At 41.4% G+C, this 23,639-nt stretch overlaps 1 protein-coding gene across 3 annotated transcripts in view; it reads left to right on the top strand.

The window, feature by feature from the left end:
* The window catches only part of LOC139758184 (gamma-interferon-inducible lysosomal thiol reductase-like), an 88,294-nt gene that overhangs the window by 1,326 nt on the left and 63,329 nt on the right, over window positions 1–23,639 (top strand). For 2 of the 3 annotated variants that reach the window (XM_071679395.1, XM_071679394.1), the window contains exon 2: window positions 21,315–21,467. In XM_071679395.1, the coding sequence (XP_071535496.1) occupies window positions 21,315–21,467 (153 nt within the window). Of the gene's footprint in view, window positions 1–13,612; window positions 14,270–21,314; window positions 21,468–23,639 lie in introns of those variants that run through there. The other variant, XM_071679393.1, reaches the window with a different exon arrangement.

Raw genomic sequence — 23,639 nt, 5'->3', positions numbered from 1 at the left:
GTTCTCCCTCAGTGAGGTTGTTTAGGTCACCTTATGAACTTTTCTCTGTACAACTCTTATCACAAAAGAAAATTCAGAGTTACTATTATTTAAAGCAGTGGTACCCAATCTTTCTCAATCCTGCACTCTTAGAAAACAATGATGACTGATGCCTACATCCCCTTGTTGAAATTCAGATAAGATTTACAACAGGAATATCTTCTGTTGAAAACTCTTGTATAATTTCCCTAAAATAAGAAATTCCACAGCAGTTATAATGTTTTTTTTTTTAGAATTTGGAAAGTGGCTGTAAGGCCTCCTTTGATTATTTAGATTTAAAACACCCATGGCAAAACTAGATGGCAGTTCATGCTCTTGATGGTTGAACTTAGCATTTGCAGTCCTGAACTCTTTCAGAGGCATTAATCTTCGTTTGACCATCTTATCAATGGAGTCCCATTGTAATAAACTGCAGAATTTCAATATTTTTTTTTTTGACATTCTTATACTTCAACATTAGAATGTAATTCATCTTGAAACAAAATTCTAATATAGGGCAACAGAAACTTTTTTCTTTTTTTGAAATGAAGAACCAAAATTTTCTAAGCACTCTTTGTCTCCCTTTATAATTTATTACCTTAAATTTCAAAGACTCTCACTTGGGTGCAGTACCAGCAGGTACTAGCAAAATTGCAAAAGTCCAATTTAGCTTCAGCTTGCTATTAATTTTAGGTATGGGGTGATTTAATGCTGCAATGCCATTGAAATGTTTAGAGAAGACAAACTACATCTGCAGAGCATGATTTTGAGCATTAATTTTTTATTGACTGATATTAGCTGAAATAAGGTGAGGGTTGTGTAAATCACTATATGTGGGATTCATTAATGTCAAAAGAGGTAATACACTTACAATAGATTAACAGATTCTTTGAAAAACCCCAGTTGACTTTCCTTGCAGATGAGATTAGTCCATATTCAGTATTCTGGTCAAAATATACTTCATCAGTCACACTCTCAATTGACCATTGTATAAATGCTCCTGAATGTCAACAAAAAGATGTCAGACCAAGTGGCCATTTCATCTCCAGTAGCAGACTAGTTTAACCCCTTTTGCTGTGGTAGCCCTAATATCTGCAGTAAGCTTGATTGTCATTTCATGCATTATTGAGGTAACATCAGGAACATATGAAGATAGGCCACATCTACTCTCAACCATTTTGTAACTGGCATGTGTGATGCACTGAAACCATGGCTCCCTATCCACAACCAGGCCCCACAAACCTATCCATGGTTTATTGCAGTATGCCAAATTGTTCGCAGTTTACTCTATCCTGTATATGTCTTACACCCTCTGGCATGTTCAGGTTCCAGTCATTCAGAATCTTTTTCACTCCATTCTTCGATCTCCAGTTTGGTCTCTCTGTTCTCCTTGTTTCTTCCCTTTCTGACCCGTATATCCTTTTTGTCAAACTTTCCTCACTAATGTATGGAGGATATTCTGAAATATTCTGAACAAGATATCTCCGTACATTTTTTATTATGTTCATCTGGGACATAAGTTTCCAAATAAAATGTTATGCAACTGAGTGAAATATTTCATGCATGTGCTATGTGCCCAATTTATGCTGCCCCTCTGCCTAATGCATAAAGTACTCCGGGAGCACACTTAGGTAAACTTAGTGAGATGTGTGGTACTTGGAGTTTTTGACAGTAGTAGATATTAAGGGCTTTCATCACAAATTATCATCTTGTGTGTAACAGCTTTACAAATTCTTATGTAATGTGAGGGTACAGATCTAATACAGGCCCTCCTTGACATCACATTGACTGACCAAGATATGGAAAAAATTTAGTCATTAACATCTATTGATAATGCATGCATGTTATGCCACTACAAGCATTAATGAGAGTACATTTCACTTAAAGGCAGACTTAAGCAATTCATATACTTAGCTGTAGCAATGAACAGAAAAAAATGTTGGTTTGTACATGAACCAGCTATAGTGATAGGATTAATGCTAGTTTATTTTTGCTTTTTATGGGCTATGTTGGTTTGTCTAAATAAGTTTCACTTACTTTTTCCTTATTTTACTCTTTATTTACTTGTACCACAATGAATGTCGCTTTTCAAATAATTTTCAGTTAAAAAAACTGTTGCTACAATAATATTCTACCTAATTGACTTCAATAAGTACTTGAAGGGAAATATGCAATATTTTTGCTGAGACCATCCACATTTCAGAGTAAAGTGCTGTAATAATAAAAGGTAAGCAATTTGCCTTTGGTACTTGGTGTTTCAGTCTCAGCGACCCTCAGTTTATAGGACTCATTGTTTTTTAGTGAGGATTTTCTGAAATGAGTTTTTTCGTTTTATTATTAAACTTTGTCGCTGTCTCTCGTGTTAGCGAGGTAGCACAAGGAAACAGACGAAAGAATGGCCCAACCCACCCACCTACACATGTGTATACATACACGTTCACACACACACATATACATACCTATACATCTCAACATATACATATATATACAAACACACACATATACATATATACACATGTACATAATTCATACTCTCTGCCCTTATTCATGCCTGTTGCCACCTCGCCAAACATGAAATGACAACCCCCTTCCCCCGCATGTGCACGAGGTAGCGCTAGGAAAAGACACAAAGGCCACATTCATTCACACTCAGTCTCTGGCTGTCGTGTATAATGCACCGAAACCACAGCTCCCTTTCCACATCCAGGCCCCACAAAACTTTCCATAGTTTACCCTAGACGCTTCACATGCCTTGGCTCAATCCAATGACAGCATGTCGACCCCAGGTTTACCACATCATTCCAATTCACTCTAATCCTTGCACTCCTTTCACCCTCCTTTATGTTCAGGCCCTGATCACTCAAAATCTTTTCCACTCCATCATTCCACCTCCAATTTGGTCTCCCACTTCTCGTTCCCTGCACCTCTGACACATATATCCTTTGTCAATCTTTCCTCACTCATTCTCTCCATGTGACCAAACCATTTCAAAACATCCTCTTCTGCTCTCTCTCTTTATTACCACACATCTCTCTTACCCTTTCATTACTTACTCAATCAAACCACCTCACACCACATATTGTCCTCAAACATCTCATTTCCAGCACATCCACCCTCCTCCCCACAACTCTATCTATAGCCCATGCCTCGGAACCATGTAACATTGTTGGAACCTCTATTCCTTCAAACATACCCATTTTTGCTTTCCAAGATTACGTTCTCGACTTCCACACATTTTTCAACGCTCCCAGAACTTTTGCCCCCTCCCCCACCCTATGATTCACTTCTGCTTCCGTGGTTCCATCACTGCCAAATCCACTCCCAGATATCTAAAACACTTCACTTCCTCCAGTTTTTCTCCATTCAAACTTACCTCTAAATTGACTTGTCCCTCAACCCTACTGTACCTAATAACCTTGCTCTTATTCACAATTACTCTCAGCTTTCTTCTTTCACACACTTTACCAAACTCAGTCACCAGCTTCTGCAGTTTCTCACCTGAATCAGCCACCAGCACTGTATCATGAGCGAACAACAGCTGACTCACTTCCCAAGCTCTCTCATCCACAACAAACTGCATTCTTGCCCCTTTCCAAAATATAATGTGTTTTATATGCCATAAAATGTGGTGCTTTATTAACCAAATTTGTTGTTCCATTACCCTCAAAAACTTGGGTCGACCTAAATACGAAGAATGTGAATGATATGGCAAAAGAATTAAGAGACGAACTATATACGAGGTAGAATATACGGTATATATATAGATATATATACCGTGGGGATAGGGGAGAAAGAATACTTCCCACAGCATTCCTCACGTGTCGTAGAAGGCGACTAAAGGGGATGGGAGTGGGGGGCCAGAAACCCTCCCCTCCTTGTATTTTAACTTTCTAAAACGGGAAACAGAAGAAGGAGTCACGCGAGGAGTGCTCATCCTCCTCGAAGGCTCAGATTGGGGTGTCTAAATGTGTGTGGATGTAACCAAGATGAGAAAAAAGGAGAGATAGCTATTATGTTTGAGGAAAGGAACCTGGATGTTTTGGCTCTGAGTAAAACGAAGCTAAAGGGTAAAGGGGAAGAGTGGTTTGGGAATGTCTTGGGAGTAAATTCAGGGGTTATTGAGAGGACAAGAGCAAGGGAAGGAGTAGCACTACTCCTGAATCAGGAGTTGTGGGAGTATGTGATAGAGTGTAAGAAAGTAAACTCTAGATTGATATGTGTAAAACTGAAAGTTGATGGAGAGCGATGGGTGATTATTGATGCATATGCACCTGGGCATGAGAAGAAAGATCATGAGAGGCAAGTGTTTTGGGAGCAGCTGAATGAGTGTGTTAGTGGTTTTGATGCACAAGACCGGGTTATAGTGATGGGTGATTTGAATGTAAAGGTGAGTAATGTGGCAGTTGAGGGAATAATTGGTATACATGGAGTGTTCAGTGTTGTAAATGGAAATAGTGAAGAGCTTGTAGATTTATGTGCTGAAAAAGGACTGGTGATTGGGAATACCTGGTTTAAAAAGCGAGATATACATAAGTATACGTATGTAAGTAGGAGAGATGGCCAGAGAGCGTTATTGGATTACGTGTTAATTGATAGACGCACAAAAGAGAGACTTTTGGATGTTAATGTGCTGAGAGGTGCAACTGGAGGGATGTTTGATCATTATCTTGTGGAGGCGAAGGTGAAGATTTGTGGGGGTTTTCAGAAAAGAGGAGAGAATGTTGGGGTGAAGAGAGTGGTGAGAGTAAGTGAGCTTGGGAAGGAGACTTGTGTGAGGAAGTACCAGGAGAGACTGAGTACAGAATGGAAAAAGGTGAGAGCAAAGGAGGTAAGGGGAGTGGGGGAGGAATGGGATGTATTTAGGGAAGCAGTGATGGCTTGCGCAAGGGATGCTTGTGGCATGAGAATCGTGGGAGGTGGGTTGATTAGAAAGGGTAGTGAGTGGTGGAATGAAGAAGTAAGATTATTAGTGAAAGAGAAGAGAGAGGCATTTGGACGATTTTTGCAGGGAAAAAATGCAAATGAGTGGGAGAGGTATAAAAGAAAGAGGCAGGAGGTCAAGAGAAAGGTGCAAGAGGTGAAAAAGAGGGCAAATGAGAGTTGGGGTGAGAGAGTATCATTAAATTTCAGGGAGAATAAAAAGATGTTTTGGAAGGAGGTAAATAAAGTGCGTAAGACAAGGGAGCAAATCGGAACTTCAGTGAAGGGGGCTAATGGGGAGGTGATAACAAGTAGTGGTGATGTGAGAAGGAGATGGAGTGAGTATTTTGAAGGTTTGTTGAATGTGTTTGATGATAGAGTGGCAGATATAGGGTGTTTTGGTCGAGGTGGTGTGCAAAGTGAGAGGGTTAGGGAAAATGGTTTGGTAAATAGAGAAGAGGTAGTAAAAGCTTTACGGAAGATGAAAGCCGGCAAAGCAGCAGGTTTGGATGGTATTGCAGTGGAATTTATTAAAGAAGGGGGTGACTTTATTGTTGACTGGTTGGTAAGGTTATTTAATGTATGATTTATGTTGAGGTGCCTGAGGATTGGCGGAATGCTTGCATAGTGCCATTGTACAAAGGCAAAGGGGATAAGAGTGAGTGCTCAAATTACAGAGGTATAAGTTTGTTGAGTATTCCTGGTATATTGTATGGGAGGGTATTGATTGAGAGGGTGAAGGCGTGTACAGAGCATCAGATTGGGGAAGAGCAGTGTGGTTTCAGAAGTGGTAGAGGATGTGTGGATCAGGTGTTTGCTTTGAAGAATGTATGTGATAAATACTTAGAAAAGCAAATGGATTTGTATGTAGCATTTATGGATCTGGAGAAGGCACATGATAGAGTTGATAGAGATGCTCTGTGGAAGGTATTAAGAATATATGGTGTGGGAGGCAAGTTGTTAGAAGCAGTGAAAAGTTTTTATCGAGGATGTAAGGCATGTGTACGTGTAGGAAGAGAGGAAAGTGATTGGCACTCAGTGAATGTAGGTTTGCGGCAGGGGTGTGTGATGTCTCCATGGTTGTTTAATTTGTTTATGGATGGGGTTGTTAGGGAGGTGAATGCAAGAGTTTTGGAAAGAGGGGCAAGTATGAAGTCTGTTGTGGATGAGAGAGCTTGGGAAGTGAGTCAGTTGTTGTTCGCTGATGATACAGCGCTGGTGGCTGATTCATGTGAGAAACTTTAGAAGCTGGTGACTGAGTTTGGTAAAGTGTGTGAAAGAAGAAAGTTAAGAGTAAATGTGAATAAGAGCAAGGTTATTAGGTACAGTCGGATTGAGGGTCAAGTCAATTGGGGGGTAAGTTTGAATGGAGAAAAACTGGAGGAAGTAAAGTGTTTTAGATATCTGGGAGTGGATCTGGCAGCGGATGGAACCATGGAAGCGGAAGTGAATCATAGGGTGGGGGAGGGGGCGAAAATCCTGGGAGCCTTGAAGAATGTGTGGAAGTTGAGAACATTATCTCGGAAAGCAAAAATGGGTATGTTTGAAGGAATAGTGGTTCCAACAATGTTGTATGGTTGCAAGGCGTGGGCTATGGATAGAGTTGTGCGCAGGAGGGTGGATGTGCTGGAAATGAGATGTTTGAGGACAATGTGTGGTGTGAGGTGGTTTGATCGAGTAAGTAATGTAAGGGTAAGAGAGATGTGCGGAAATAAAAAGAGCGTGGTTGAGAGAGCAGAAGAGGGTGTTTTGAAATGGTTTGGGCACATGGAGAGAATGAGTGAGGAAAGATTGACCAAGAGGATATATGTCGGAGGTGGAGGGAACGAGGAGAAGTGGGAGGAGACCAATTTGGAGTTGGAAAGATGGAGTGAAAAAGATTTTGAGTGATCGGGGCCTGAACATGCAGGAGGGTGAAAGGCGTGCAAGGAATAGAGTGAATTGGATCGATGTGGTATACCAGGGTTGACGTGCTGTCAGTGGATTGAATCAGGGCATGTGAAGCGTCTGGGGTAAACCATGGAAAGTTGTGGGGGGCCTGGATATGGAAAGGGAGCTGTGGTTTCGGGCATTATTGCATGACAGCTAGAGACTGAGTGTGAACGAATGGAGCCTTTGTTGTCTTTTCCTAGCGCTACCTCGCACACATGAGGGGGGAGGGGGATGGTATTCCATGTGTGGCGAGGTGGCGATGGAAATGAATAAAGGCAGACAGTGTGAATTGTGTGCATGGGTATATATGTATGTGTCTGTGTGTGTATATATATGTGTACATTGAGATGTATAGGTATGTATATTTGCATGTGTGGACGTGTATGTATATACATGTGTATGGGGGTGGGTTGGGCCATTTGTTTCGTCTGTTTCCTTGCGCTTCCTCGCTAACGCGGGAGGCAGCAACAAAGCAAAATAATAATAATAATTGAATCGGGGCATGTGAAGCGTCTGGGGTAAACCATGGAAAGCTGTGTAGGTATGTATATTTTGCGTGTGTGGACGTATGTATATACATGTGTATGGGGGTGGGTTGGGCCATTTCTTTCGTCTGTTTCCTTGCGCTACCTCGCAAACGCGGGAGACAGCGACAAAAAAAAAAAAAAATAAAAATGATAATAATAATAATAATAATAATAATATATATATATATATATATATATATATATATATATATATATATATATATATATATATATATATATATGCTTTGTCACTGTCTCACGCGTTAGCGAGGTAGCGCAAGGAAACAGACAAAAGAATGGCCCAACCCACCCACATACACATGTATATACATACACGTCCACACACGCAAATATACATACCTATACATCTCAATGTATACATATATATACACACACAAACATTTACATATATACACATGTACATAATTCATACTGTCTGCCTTTATTCACTCCCATCACCACTTCGCCACACATGGAATAACAACCCCCTCCCCCCTCATGTGTGCGAGGTAGCGCTAGGAAAAGACAACAAAGGCCCCATTCGTTCACACTCAGTCTCTAGCTGTCATGTAATAATGTACCGAAACCACAGCTCCCTTTCCACATCTAGGCCCCACAGAACTTTCCATGGTTTACCCCAGACGCTTCACATGCCTTGCTTCAATCCACTGACAAGCACGTCAACCCCTGTATACCACATGACTCCAATTCACTCTATTTCTTGCCCTCCTTTCACCCTCCTGCATGTTCAGGCCCCGATCACACAAAATCTTTTTCACTCCATCTTTCCACCTCCAATTTGGTCTCCCTCTTCTCCTCGTTCCCTCCACCTCCGACACATATATCCTCTTGGTCAATCTCTCCTCACTCATTCTCTCCATGTGCCCAAACCATTTCAAAACACCCTCTTCTGCTCTCTCAACCACGCTCTTTTTATTTCCACACATCTCTCTCACCCTTACGTTACTTACTCGATCAAACCACCTCACACCACACATTGTCCTCAAACATCTCATTTCCAGCACATCCATCCTCCTGCGCACATCTCTATCCATAGCCCACGCCTCGCAGCCATACAACATTGTTGGAACCACTATTCCCTCAAACATACCCATTTTTGCTTTCCAAGATAATGTTCTCGACTTTCACACATTCTTCAACGCTGCCAGAATTTTCACCTCCTCCCCCACTCTATGATTCACTTCTGCTTTCATTGTTCCATCCGCTGCCAAATCCACTCCCAAATATCTAAAAAACTTCACTTCCTCCAGTTTTTCTCTGTTCAAACTTACCTCCCAATTGACTTGACCCACAACCCTACTGTACCTAATAACCTTGCTCTTATTCACATTTACTCTCAACTTTCTTCTTTCACACACTTTACCAAACTCAGTCACCAGCTTCTGCAGTTTCTCACATGAATCAGCCACCAGAGGTATAAGTTTGTTGAGTGTTCCTGGTAAATTTTATGGGAGGGTATTGATTGAGAGGGTGAAGGCACGTACAGAGCATTAGATTGGGGAAGAGCAGTGTGGTTTCAGAAGTGGTAGAGTATGTGTGGATCAGGTGTTTGCTTTGAAGAATGTATGAGAGAAATACTTAGAAAAGCAAATGGATTTGTATGTAGCATTTATGGATCTGGAGAAGGCACATGATAGAGTTGATAGAGATGCTCTGTGGAAGGTATTAAGAATATATGGTGTGGGTGGCAAGTTGTTAGAAGCAGTGAAAAGTTTTTATAGGGGATGTAAGGCATGTGTACGTGTAGGAAGAGAGGAGAGTGATTGGTTCTCATTGAATGTAGATTTGCGGCAGGGGTGTGTGATGTCTCCATGGTTGTTTAATTTGTTTATGGATGGCGTTGTTAGGGAGTAGAATGCAAGAGCTTTGGAAAGAGGGGCAAGTATGCATTCTGTTGTGGATGAGAGAGCTTGGGAAGTGAGTCAGTTGTTGTTCGCTGATGATACAGCGCTGGTGGCTGATTCATGTGAGAAACTGCAGAAGCTGAGAGTAATTGTGAATAAGAGCAAGGTTATTAAGTAGAGTTGAGGGTCAAGTCAATTGTAAGGTAAGTTTGAATGGAGAAAAACTAGAGGAAGTGGAGTGTTTTAGATATCTAGGAGTGGATTTGGCAGTGGATGGAACCATGGAAGCGGAAGTAAATCATAGGGTGGGGGAGGGGGCGAAAGTTCTGGGAGCATTGAAGAATGTGTGGAAGTCAAGGACATTATCTCGGAAAGCAAAAATGGGTATGTTTGAAGGAATAGTGGTTCCAACAATGTTATATGGTTGCGAGGCGTGCGTTATGGATAGAGTTGTGCAGAGGAGGGTGGATGTGCTGGAAAGATGTTTGAGGACAATATGTGGTGAGGTGGTTTGATCGAGTAAGTAATAATAGGGTAAGAGAGCTGTGTGGTAATGAAAAGAGTGTAGTTGAGAGAGCAGAAGAGGGTGTTTTGAAATGGTTTGGTCACGTGGAGAGAATGAGTGAGGAAAGATTGACCAAGAGGATATATGTGTCAGAGGTGGAGGGAATGAGGAGAAGTGGGAGACCAAATTGGAGGTGGAAAGATGGAGTGAAAAAGATTTTGAGTGATCGGGGCCTGAACATGCAGGAGGGATGAAAGGCATGCAAGGAATAGAGTGAATTGGAACGATTTGGTATACCGGGGTCGACATGCTGTCATTGGATTGAACCAGGGCATGTGAAGTGTCTGGGGTAAACCATGGAAAGCTCTGTGGGGTCTGGATGTGGAAAGGGAGCTGTGGTTTCGATGCATTATTACATGACAGCTAGAGACTGAGTGTGAACGAATGTGGCCTTTGTTGTCTTTTCCTAGCGCTACCTCGCGCACATGAGGGGGGGAAGGGGTTGTTATTTCATGTGTGGTGGGGTGGCGATGGGAATGAATAAAGGCAGACAGTTTGAATTATGTACATGTGTATATATGTATATATGTGTATATATGGAAAAAGGTGAGAACAAAGGACGTAAAGGGAGTGGGGAACGATTGGGATGAATTTAGGGAAACATTGATGGCTTACGCAAAAGATGCTTATGGCATGATAAGCGTGGGAGGTGGGCAGATTAGAAAGGGTAGTGAGTGGTGGAATGAAGAAGTAAGATTGTTAGTGAAAGAGAAGAGAGAGGCTTTTGGACAATTTTTGCAGGGAAATAGTGCAAATAACTGGGAGATGTATAAAAGAAAGAGGCAGGAGGTCAAGAGAAAGATGCATGAGGTCAAAAAGAGGGCAAATGAGAGTTGGAGTGAGAGAGTGTTATTAAATTTTAGGGAGAATAAAAAGATGTTTTGGAAGGAGGTAAATAAAGTGCGTAAGACAAGAGAACAAATGGGAACATCGGTGAAGGGGGCTAATCGGGAGGTAATAACAAGTAATGGTGATGTGAGGAGATGGAATGAGTATTTTGAAGGTTTGTTGAATGTGTTAGATGACAGAATGGCAGATATAGGGTTTTTTTGGTGAAGGTGGTGTGCGAAGTGAGAGGGTCAGGGAGAATGATTTAGTAAACATAGAAGAGCTTTGCGGAAGCTTTGCGAAGATGAAAGTCAGCAAGGCGGCGGGTTTGGATGGTATTGCAGTGGAATTTATTAAAAAAACGGGTGACTGTGTTGTTGACTGGTTGGTGAGGATATAAATGGTTAAGTGCCTGAGCATTGGTGGAATGCATGCATAGTGCCATTGTACAAAGGCAAAGGGGATAAAGGTGAGTGTTCAAATTACAGAGGTATATATAGGAGGGTATTGATTGAGAGGGTGAATTCGTGTACAGAGCATCAGATTAGGGAAGAGCAGTGTGGTTTCAGAGGTGGTAGAGGATGTGTGGATCAGGTGTTTGCTTTGAAGTATGTATGTGAGAAATACTTAGAAAAGCAAATGGGTTTGTATGTAGCATTTATGGATCTGGAGAAGGCATATGATAGAGTTGATAGAGATGCTCTCTAGAAGGTATTAAGAATATATGGTGTGGGAGGTAAGTTGCTAGAAGCAGTGAAGTTTTTATCGAGAATGTAAGGCATATGTGCGAGTAGGAAGAGAGGAAAGTGATTGGTTCTCGGTGAATGTCGGTTTACGGCAGGGGTGTGTGATGTCTTCATGGTTGGTTAATTTGTTTTTGGATGGGGTTGTAAGGGAGGTGAATGCAAGAGTTTTCGAGAGAGGGGCAAGTATACAGTCTGTTGTGGATGAGAGGGCATTGGAAGTCAGTTGTTGTTCGCTGATGATACGGCACTGGTGGCTGATTTGGATGAGAAACTGCAGAAGCTGATGACTGAGTTTGGTAAAGTGTGTGAAAGAATAAAGCTGATAGTAAATGTGAATAAGAGCAAGGTTATTAGAATGGAGAAAAACTGGAGGAAGTGAAGTGTTTTAGATATCTGGGAGTGGATTTGACAGCGGATGGAACCATGGAAGCGGAAGTGAGTCTCAGGGGCGAGGGGGGAGAGGTGGCGAAAGGTCTGGGAGTGTTGAAAAATGTGTGGAAGGCGAGAACATTATCTTGGAAAGCAAAAATGGGTATGTTTGAAAGAATAGTGGTTCCAACAATGGTATATGGTCGTGAGGCGTGGGCTATAGATAGAGTTTTGCGGAGGAGGTTGGATGTGTTGGAAGTGAGATGTTTGAGGACAATATGTGCTGTGAGGTGGTTTGATCGAGCAGGTAATGAAAGGGTAAGAAAGATATGTGGAAATGAAAAGTGTGGTTGAGAGAGCAGAAGAGGGTGTATTGAAATGGTTTGGTCACATGGAGAGAATGAGTGAGGAAATATTGACAAAGAGGATATATGTGTCGGAGGTGGAGGGAACGAGGAGAAGTGGGAGACCAAATTGGAGGTAGAAGGATGGAGTGAAAAATATTTTGAGCGATCGGGGCCTGAACATGGAGGAGGGTGAAAGGCGTGCAAGGAATAAGAGTGAATTGGAACGATGTGGTATACCGGGGTCGACGGGCTGTCAATGGATTGAACCAGGGCATGTGAAGTTTTCCGGTGCCTTTATGTGGAAAGGGAGCTTTGGTTTCGGTGCATTACTTATGAAAGCTAGAGACTGAGTGTGAACGAATGTGGCCTTTGTTGTCGTTTCCTAGTCCTACCTCGCGCGCGTGCGGGGAGGGGGTTGTCATTTCATGTGTGGTGGGGTGGCGACGGAATGAATAAAGGCAGCAAGTATGAATTTGTACATGTGCATATATGTATATGTCTGTGTATGTATATATATGTATACGTTGAAATGTATAGGTATGTATATGTGCGTGTGTGGATGTTTATGTATTTACTAGTGTATGTAGGTGGGTTGGGCCATTCTTTCGTCTGTTCCTTGCGCTACCTCGCTTACGCGGGAGACAGCGACAAAGTATAATAAATAAATAAACCCATTTATGATGAATATTTGTCAGATTTTATTGTAAGTGTTCATATTTAGGAGGAATGTATGTAAAGTTTTATTATAAATGTTAACTTTCTTCCTTGTTGGCTGGCGACTGTAAATGGTACTACGGTATGGTACTGGTGGGAGTCACTGATGCACGGAAATGTTTTGCTTAGTCGATATTATATAAACGAAAGATTCATCACAGCTTTAAATTCACCATTAATTTGAACTCTCAAATTGATGTATAGTTTAAGTTACGATTTTCACCTTTATTTCATTAGAAAGCTGCATCTCCAACATGTTTTGGCCGTGGGTATCAAGTACGGGGTCATGAACGGTTATGGCCGTCAGGTAGTGCTACGTGTAGTCGACGATGCCAGTAAAGCGTTGCAGCTTGTCCTTCATGGATGTTGTGATAAATATCAGTACTGATGATAACATATCATAATCTTGTAGTGTGAGCTGTTGTTTTATATGTAATAAATAATTGTTTGTCATGGTTTTTATAGGGTAAATTTTGATAGTTACCTGAATAGAATGAGGAATATCGTTCGTCTGGCAGGAATCCAACACGTGGCGATTTGAAGTTACCATGTATTATAAAATGTGAATTAAAATTGTAGGTTTCTCATATTGTTCTGCTGTATTACCTATAGATTTCTTAGTACATAAGGAAACAAAGGAAGTACCTTGGCCAGTATTCGTCCAGAGACATAGTTCCGTCTTCTTTAGCTCGTATGTATTTATAAAAGAAGGTAGCTGGTAACTGCAGGTGGTACAAGGTGCAGGTGGGATCTTCAAAACTGCTTACATGTCAGGAAACAGTGTGGGCCGGGAATAACTATGGTGACTGTGCGGCTTTAATATAACAGTGTGGGCTGGGAGCAACTATGGTGACTGTGCGGGTTTAATATAATCTTTGGAATCACGAGCAAAAACACTTCATTAGTATCATGTGATTATTGACTGTTTTGAGAAGGAGCAGCACATGACGTACCATTACGACTCGTCTCGTGACATTCTGGCCTGATATATTTGTAGAATAACAGGAAATTATTTAATGTGGGCTTGGTGAGATATTTTATTTTCACAATGAATAATAAAGATGTGTCTGGAGTACACTTGTCGCCGCGGCGAGCGCCTAAATGCTCACTTAATGGGCGAGATGGTTCACTGCGTCCAACTGTCGACGTAAAACACAGTCGACTGCAACTGTTGGAAAGAACTGTGGAGAATACCATAGCCTTAGACACGCTCGATGACAGCCGACATATTGTTCCTGTTCGTTTCCTTATGAGAATATCAGTATCGAGAAGACTTCAGACGAAAGACGGTAGTTGTAGTGTGTGTAACCCCATATGGCCGATGCTGCTGGTGTGCGTAGTTATGACGCTCGTCCTTATCAACGACATGTACACATACGGGAACATGGCATCCAGGGCTCGTGCACATGCCTACACCCTCGTCTCCTTACCCGATAATGTGAGGAACCCTTTTATTAGCATTTATAATAAAGCCCTGGACGGGTTCTCTATATATGAAACGGTATTGTCGAAACTGTACATGGAAATTTCCATACGAAAATCAACATTTGTTGGTAAATGTGAACAGGTTTCAGTTGAATGACTGTTATTGAATCTAGTCTTGTAATATTGCTAGAAAAAACATATACAAAACCGTAATCAGATCAGGTGCTATTATTACATGACCCTCAGGCCTAATGACCTCCTTCATAGGTCACGGAGGCCGTTAAACCCAACAGACTAACTAATTAACTTAAATGAACTCCGTAGATTGAGAGAGAGAGAGAGAGAGAGAGAGAGAGAGAGAGAGAGAGAGAGAGAGAGAGAGAGAGAGAGAGAGAGAGAGAGAGAGATTACTAGGTTTGGTCTTATCTTTTTTGCTATCCTGATTTCCTTTATTAACTGATATACCCTGTTGATTGTTTTCACCATAACTGTCAAGTAGTGAATACTGTCAACCCCCGCACGACAGGAGCATCCAGCCCCCACTGATACGTTCCATACACAGGAACATCCAGCCCCCACTGATATGTTCCATACACAGGAACATCCAGCCCCCACTGATATGTTCCATACACAGGAACATCCAACCCCCACTGATATGTTCCATACACAGGAGCATCCAGCCCCCACTGATATGTTCCATACACAGGAACATCCAGCCCCCACTGATATGTTCCATACACAGGAACATCCAGCCCCCACTGATATGTTCCATACACAGGAACATCCAGCCCCCACTGATATGTTCCATACACAGGAAACATCCAACCCCCACTGATATGTTCCATACACGAGGAACATCCAGCCCCCACTGATATGTTCCATACACAGGAACATCCAGCCCCCACTGATATGTTCCATACACAGGAACATCCAGCCCCACTGATATGTTCCATACACAGGAACATCCAACCCCCACTGATATGTTCCATACACAGGAACATCCAGCCCCACTGATATGTTCCATACACAGGAACATCCAGCCCCCACTGATATGTTCCATACACAGGAACATCCAGCCCCCACTGATATGTTCCATACACAGGAACAATCCAACCCCCACTGATATGTTCCATACACAGGAACATCCAGCCCCCCACTGATATGTTCCATACACAGGAACATCCAGCCCCCACTGATATGTTCCATACACAGGAACATCCAGCCCCCACTGATATGTTCCATACACAGGAACATCCAGCCCCCACTGATATGTTCCATACACAGGAACATCCAACCCCCACTGATATGTTCCATACACAGGAACATCCAGCCCCCACTGATATGTTCCATACACAGGAACATCCAGCCCCCCACTGATATGTTCCATACACAGGAACATCCAACCCCCACTGATATGTTCCCCCACTGATATGTTACATACACAGGAACATCCAGCCCCCACTGATATGTTCCATACACAGGAACATCCAGCCCCCACTGATATGTTCCATACACAGGAACATCCAGCCCCCACTGATATGTTCCATACACAGGAACATCCAGCCCCCACTGATATGTTCCATACACAGGAACATCCAGCCCCCACTGATATGTTCCATACACAGGAACATCCAGCCCCCACTGATATGTTCCATACACAGGAACATCCAGCCCCCACTGATATGTTCCATACACAGGAACATCCAGCCCCCACTGATATGTTCCATACACAGGAACATCCAGCCCCCACTGATATGTTCCATACACAGGAACATCCAGCCCCCACTGATATGTTCCATACACAGGAACATCCAGCCCCCACTGATATGTTCCATACACAGGAACATCCAGCCCCCACTGATATGTTCCATACACAGGAACATCCAGCCCCCACTGATATGTTCCATACACAGGAACATCCAGCCCCCACTGATATGTTCCATACACAGGAACATCCAGCCCCCACTGATATGTTCCCTACAATAGGAACACCCAGACCCCACTAATATGCCCCTTATCCTTATTTATAGGTTCCTTATGACAGGAACATAAAGCCCCCACTGATATGTTCCCTGCAACATGAACATCCAACCCCAAATGACATGTTCCATACAACAGGAACATCCTCTCCCCACTGATGTGTTCCGTATACAGGAACATCCAGGCCCCTCTGATATGATCCTTACAACTGGAACATCCAGCCCCCCAATGATATGTTCCTTAATATATGAACATCCAGCCCCCAGATATGATCCTTACAACAGGAACATCCAGCCCCCTCTGACATGTTCCTTACGATTGGAACATCCTGTCCCCACTGATATGTTTCATTCAACAAGAACATCCAGCCCCACTGATATGCTCCTTATGACAGGAACATCCAGCACCCACTGATGTGTTCTTTACCACAGGAACATCCAGCCCTGTGATATGTTCTGCACGACAGAAACATCAAGCCCCCACTGATATGTTCCATACACAGGAACCTTCAGCCCCCACTGATATGTTCCCTTCAACAGGAACATTTAGCCCCCACTGATATGTTCCCTAGAACAGGAACATCCAGCCCCCACTGATATGTTCCGTATACAGGAACATAAAGCCCCCACTGATATGTTCTCTACAACAAGAACATCCAACCCCACTGATATGTTCCCTACAACAGGAACATCCAGCCCCCACTGATATGTTCCGTATACAGGAACATCCAGCCCCCAGTGATATGTTCCGTATACAGGAACATCCAGCCCACACTGATCCCTACCACAGGACCATCCAGCCCCCACTGATATGTTCCCTTCAACAGGAACATTCAGCCCCCACTGATATGTTCCCTAGAACAGGAACATCCAGCCCCCACTGATATGTTCCGTATACAGGAACATAAAGCCCCCACTGATATGTTCTCTACAACAAGAACATCCAACCCCACTGATATGTTCCCTACAACAGGAACATCCAGCCCCAACTGATATGTTCCGTATACAGGAACATCCAGCCCCCAGTGATATGTTCCGTATACAGGAACATCCAGCCCCCAGTGATATGTTCCATATACAGGAACATCCAGCCCACACTGATCCCTACCACAGGACCATCCAGCCCCCACTGATATGTTCCCTACAACAGGAGCATCCTGCCCTCACTGATGTGTTCCCTACAACAGGACCATCCAGCCCCCACTGATATGTTCCCTACAACAGGAACATTCAGCCCCCACCGATATGTTCTCTATAACAGGAATGTCCAGCCCCCACTGACATGTTCTCTACAACAGGAATGTCCGGTCCCCACTGATATGTTCCTTACAACAGGAACGTAGCTTCTTTCATTGATGTGTTCCCTACAGCAGGAACTTAGCTTCTCCCACTATGTTTCTTACAACAGGAACATAACTTCTCCCACTAATGTGTTCCCTGCAGCAGGAACACCATCACTCTGATATACGTTTCTTACATCAGGAACATAGCTGCTCCTACTATGTATCCTACAGCAGGAGTTACCCCTACTACTGATATGTTCCTTACAGCAGGAACATAGTTGATTTGACATATATTTCCTACAGCAGGAACATAGCTGCTCCCTCTAATATGTTCCCTAATATGTTCCCTACAGCAGGAACATAGCTTTTATTGATATGTTCGCAGCAACAGAAACGTAGCTGCTCTCAGTGAAATATTTTCTTCACCAGGAACATCTAGCCCTCACTAATGCGTTCCCTACAACATGAATGTAGATGTCCTTATATGTTCCCTACAGCAGGAGTATCCAGTTCCTACTATTATGTTTCCTCCAGCAGGAACATAGCTTCTCCCTTTGATAAGTTTGCTACTTCAGGAACATTCATGTGCCAGTAATGAGTTCCTTACAGCAGGAACATAGCTGCCCCACTGATATGTTCCCTACATTAGGAACATATCAGCTGACCACACTTTCCCCTACTGTAGAAACATCATAGCTCTGTAACACTAATTGTCCCCGACAACATTAACATTGCAGCTCCTCATGTTTTAAAACACAGTAGCTTCCCCTAATATGTTCCTTAAGAAAGAGTACTCTAGAGATACTCATGGTGTGGAGGCTTTTGATGCTAATGTTATGTCTCCATATGGAGGATGACATTGTTTTGTGCTTTACTTTTTTAAATTTTATTTCGGTGCCAGTCAACTTGAAACTTAGTAGGCACACACACATTTTAGTATGCTCAAATGTCTTTTTTATTTGTTTTCTTATGTGTAATTTATTGGATTTTGTGGAGACAAAACAATCAAAAAACACATATCTTGGGTTGTTGTTCCTTATGGTCACAGCCAGCTAAGGCAAAACAGTACTTGTAAACGTTTTACCTCTCCCCAAACCTCATTTAATGCTTATGATTTTATGCTTTGAGCCATGGCCACCTCCGTATAAGGGTAAAAGTTCAGTAAAAAGAAACTTACTTTTTGCCATTTCTTGGTCATATTTTGGCCAGTTTTTATGAAATTTGGAACAAAGGTGTACTTTTACATGCCCTACACAATGCATATATGATATAGCCATTTTTGGCTATTGTTTAGACATAAGAAATCACCAGAATACCATTCTAAGTTGTATGGCAATGCATTAGCCATATTTCAACCAATTATTCACAAGACTTGACACAAAGATTTTTCCACATGCTGTACAGAATGCCGTTGACAAATTTGTGCCAACCTTTTTTATCCCTTATAGGTTGAAGGTTACCAAAAATTATAATTTTGACAATAATTCATTTAACTTTAGCCAGTGTTGATGAAACTGCTACATCCTATAATTGATCTTGAGTGTAGGCACAAACATGTACTGTTTAAGGGTGATATTGTAGAAAGGGAGACATGATGCATTTGTTTGTGAATGTTGGCCTTTCATGCTAATGAAATTAATTATGTATTGAAACTGGGACTCCAAAACAGCTGCCAAGTTTTTTAACTTGCTAACCCTCTCTTAGATTGATAGATGAAAGGTTCATCATGAAACTAGGAAAAACATTAACCTGTGGAGCATCCCCTTCTAATGCCAGACTCAAAATGATTTTCAGATTATGCCTTTGAAATCAGTGTCCCACTTAATCATTTCCAATCCATCAAACTTGGGCATTTTTCACTGACATGTGATAGTGTGCCACTCTACGACCTCTGCTCGAAAGAACTACTTAACTGAGTCAGTTAAGTGCACAGTATGGTGTCTTTTATCCTTGGTTCTGTTGGAATAGTGGAGGGTCCCGTAGGTAGAAGGTAAACTGAAGACATTATGTCTAATCTTGACATCTTTCAGATTGATGATCTGAATGTGTATTGAATTGTACACTGCCTTGTTTGTGAACTGTACCAGATTCTTGTAGGGACTGACACATATGGCTGTGATGAGTGATTGTAAAAACAATTTAACCCTGTTGACCATAGTATTGTGCTTATGAGATGCATATACTATAATGCTGTCCATCATTTTTCTCTTTTATTCAGAATCTAAAGGTACATTGTGATCAGGGATATCATAGATTTTATCATCATTGAAAGTGAGATAAGAACTTTTAAAGATGTGCAATAAACTATCATTGAATTGAGAATTGAAAGCAAAGGGAATAATATCAGTGAAAAAACTAGCTTCATGTAACTTATATGAATAACAGATGATCATGATATGGCAAACTGCTGATCATGTAAATAGTGAGAATTATGCTAGTGAATATAAAAATCATCTGAAATTTATTAGTGATTGAATAGGTTTTGCAGTTTCTATGGGTGTAGACACACTTTAAAAATTGTAGAGACTGTAGTACTGTACAATATTCCAAAAAAAATAAATGGGGTGATAACTTCCAATACTGTGATTGTAAAAAGATAGGTGAAAGTAGCTTAAAAGATCTAACAGTAACACCTTTTACACTGAAATTGTTTTGGAATAAAGCTTGAAGTGTCAGAAAATCCAGTTTCAGTATATTCATGTGGAAGTGTGTATTAATGAATGTCAATAAACATCAAATGCAGACACCATCAGTCTCTGTTTAGATGAGAACCTTTTGATGCATATGTGGTAAGTGCAGTACAGTGTGGTATTTAGGATTTCATCTTTTAGATATTGTCTTCTCAGTGTTTAGTGCAGTAAGTTCTCACAGCAAAAGAAGCTTTTAGATATATTTAATGATGTGCTAATAAAGATTATTTTGATTCTGTATGTTATGTGGCATAAGTGTAATTGCCCATTTCACCAAAAAAATTTCATTTTGTTAGATGGAATTCAGTCTCAGGCGATTGAATGATTGGGACTTTTTAGTTTGTAAACCACAGGATTAGATTTTAGCTATCTTATACAGGATTAGATTTTAGCTATCTCTAGTATATGATTCCTTTACAACTGATCTGCACCCATGGTGATGGACCCTTGGGTTAGGAATCAGAACTTTGAAGTACTTGTATACCATAATCTTAAGATGTATGTGATGCCTTGGGGTACATGCTTATATATCAGCTTTTTTTTCAAGCAGTTTGAACATATCCAGGTAGTTAATAAGTAGGACTGTCTCTCTTTGTTGTAAGAAATTGTTGTAAGTCAAGTTTATTCTTTGGTCTATGAATTCTGTATGTTGATATACTGACTTCCTGTTGTATATAGAGAGTTTAATAAAATATCTTCATTAGTAAATTGCCTATGACCAGTTAGATTACCTTTTGGCTGAAGTGTTTGCATTTCGGGAATTGCATCTTTAGATTTTGACTGGAGAAGTAAGGGCCAGAGTGAATTGCAGGTGTGATAGATTATTCTGTGTAACTGCATGAAATCTCTTTTTTCTTTTAGGGTATTGTCCGGTATTTTCTGAAATAAATTGCATTTTTAGACTTGGTAAGAGGAAGTTATACACCCTTTATCCTAATATCTTGCTGTCTAATGCAGTCCAGCCTCACATCAGTGGGGAATTCCCCACCCCATGTGTGTTTCTCTCAGAGCTAGGACTCAGCTACTTAGCAGCTACAGTATTATCCTTAAGTTTATTTTATCATTGTTCTATTCTTGCAGTATTTGATGACTCTTCATTCTTGCAGGAAGTGGCTGTATACCCTCCTCTACGGGTTGAGGTATACTATGAGGCATTGTGTCCTGACAGTCGTTATTTTGTCATGAAGCAGCTTTCCCCAGCATATGAAAAACTTCATCAGATATTAAACATAGCATTTATTCCCTATGGTAAAGCAACGGTAGGTGCATGATTACATAAGAGCAATTTTCTTGTTAATTATTTCGTAAGATTTTAGTGTATATGGATTGCATTTTGATGGTTCATTGTATCCTATTATGGAAAATTTGTATTAGAGGAATGTAGTAAGTTCCTTCCTCACAGCACCTTGAAGGTTATCAATATATTTTAATTACAAGTGAAAAGTTCAGTCCTTAGGTGTTTGAAGATGAGCATTATATTTGAAAAAACATTATCTCATGATTGATTTATACAGTTTCATGAGCGTATAATTCCCCTCCTACTCATTTTCATACTTCACATTTGATTACAGGCATCAGTAATGATAGCACACTAGAATAAGAGAAAGGAACTAGGATTGAGGTATGGTAAGTTTAACTGGCATAAACCATCCTCTAAGGATGGGATTAAACTCTCCGTGGACATTTGTCATCATTACAGAAATTTCAAACTTTTCCCCTCTCTCTTCCTTTACAGGCCTCTCATTTTTCAAAATCACTCTAAAAACTAAAGGCTGTGGATGCCTTTACTCAGTCAGCCTCATTATTGAAGGTGCATATAGATATATCATGCATTCTAATGAATTCTTCTCATGCATTTCTCATGCGTTATAGAAGGCGACTAAAGGGGATGGGGGGGGGGGGGGGGGGGTAGAAACCCTTCTCTCCTCATATTTTAATTTTCTAAACAGAGAAACAGAACAAAGCTCAGATTGGGGTGTCTAAATGTGTGTGGATGTAACTAAGATGAGAAAAAAGGAGAGATAGCTAGTATGTTTGAGGAAAGGAACTTGGATGTTTTGGCTCGGAGTGAAACGAAGCTCAAGAGTAAAGGGGAGGAATGGTTTGGGAATGTCTTGGGAGTAAAGTCAGGGCTTAGTGATAGGACAAGAGCAAGGGAAGGAGAAGCACTACTCCTGAAACAGGAGTGATGGGAGTATGTGATAGAGTGTAAGAAAGTAAACTCTAGATTGATATGGGTAAAACTGAAAGTGGATGGAGAGAGATGGGTGATTATTAGTGCATATGCACCTGGGCATGAGAAGAAAGATCATGAGAGGCAAGTGTTTTATATTTTAATTCTCTAAACGGGGAAACAGAAGAAGGCTCAGATTGGGGTGTCTAAATGTGTGTGGATGTAACCAAGATGAGAAAAAAAGGAGAGATGGGTAGTATGTTTGAGGAAAGGAACCTGGATGTTTTGGCTCTGAGTGAAACGAAGCTCAAGGGTAAAGGGGAAGAGTGGTTTGGGAATGCCTTGGGAGTAAATTCAGGGGTTAGTGAGAGGACAAGAGCAAGGGAAGGAGTAGCACTACTCCTGAAACAGGAGTTGTGGGAGTATGTGATAGACTGTAAGAAAGTAAACTCTAGATTGATATGGGTAAAACTGAAAGTTGATGGAGATAGATGGGTGATTATTGGTGCATATGCACCTGGGCATGAGAAGAAAGATCATGAGAGGCAAGTGTTTTGGGAGCAGCTGAGTGAGCATGTTAGTAGTTTTCATGCGCAAGACCGGGTTATAATGATGGGTGATTTGAATGCAATTGTGAGTAATGTGGCAGTTGAGGGAATAATTGGTGTACATGGGATGTTCAGTATTGTAAATGGAAATGGTGAAGAGCTTGTAGATTTATGTGCTGAAAAAGGACTGGTGATTGGAAATACCTGGTTTAAAAAGAGAGATATACATAAGTATGCATATGTAAGTAGGAGAGATGGCCAGAGAGCATTATTGGATTACGTGTTAATTGATAGGCGTGCGAGAGACTTTTGGATGTTAATGTGCTGAGAGGTGCAACTGGAGGGATGTCTGATCATTATCTTGTGGATGTGAAGGTGAAGATTTGTAGAGGTTTTCAGGAAAGAAGAGAGAATGTTGGGATGAAGAGAGTGGTGAGAGTAAGTGAGCTTGGGAAGGAGACTTGTGTGAGGAAGTACCAGGAGAGACTGAGTGCAGAATGGAAAAAGGTGAGAACAAAGGAGGTAAGGGGAGTGGGGGAGGAATGGGATGTATTTAAGGAAGCAGTGATGGCTTGTGCAAGGGATGCTTGTGGCATGAGAGAGGTGGGAGGTTGGCTGATTAGAAAGGTTAGTGAGTGGTGGGATGAAGAAGTAAGATTATTAGTGAAATAGAAGAGAGAGGCATTTGGACGATTTTTGCAGGGGAATAA

Source organism: Panulirus ornatus, chromosome 29 (genome assembly GCF_036320965.1).
Source record: "Panulirus ornatus isolate Po-2019 chromosome 29, ASM3632096v1, whole genome shotgun sequence".
NCBI classification, from domain to species: Eukaryota; Metazoa; Arthropoda; class Malacostraca; order Decapoda; family Palinuridae; genus Panulirus; species Panulirus ornatus.
This window is presented reverse-complemented; position numbering and strand designations above follow the sequence as displayed.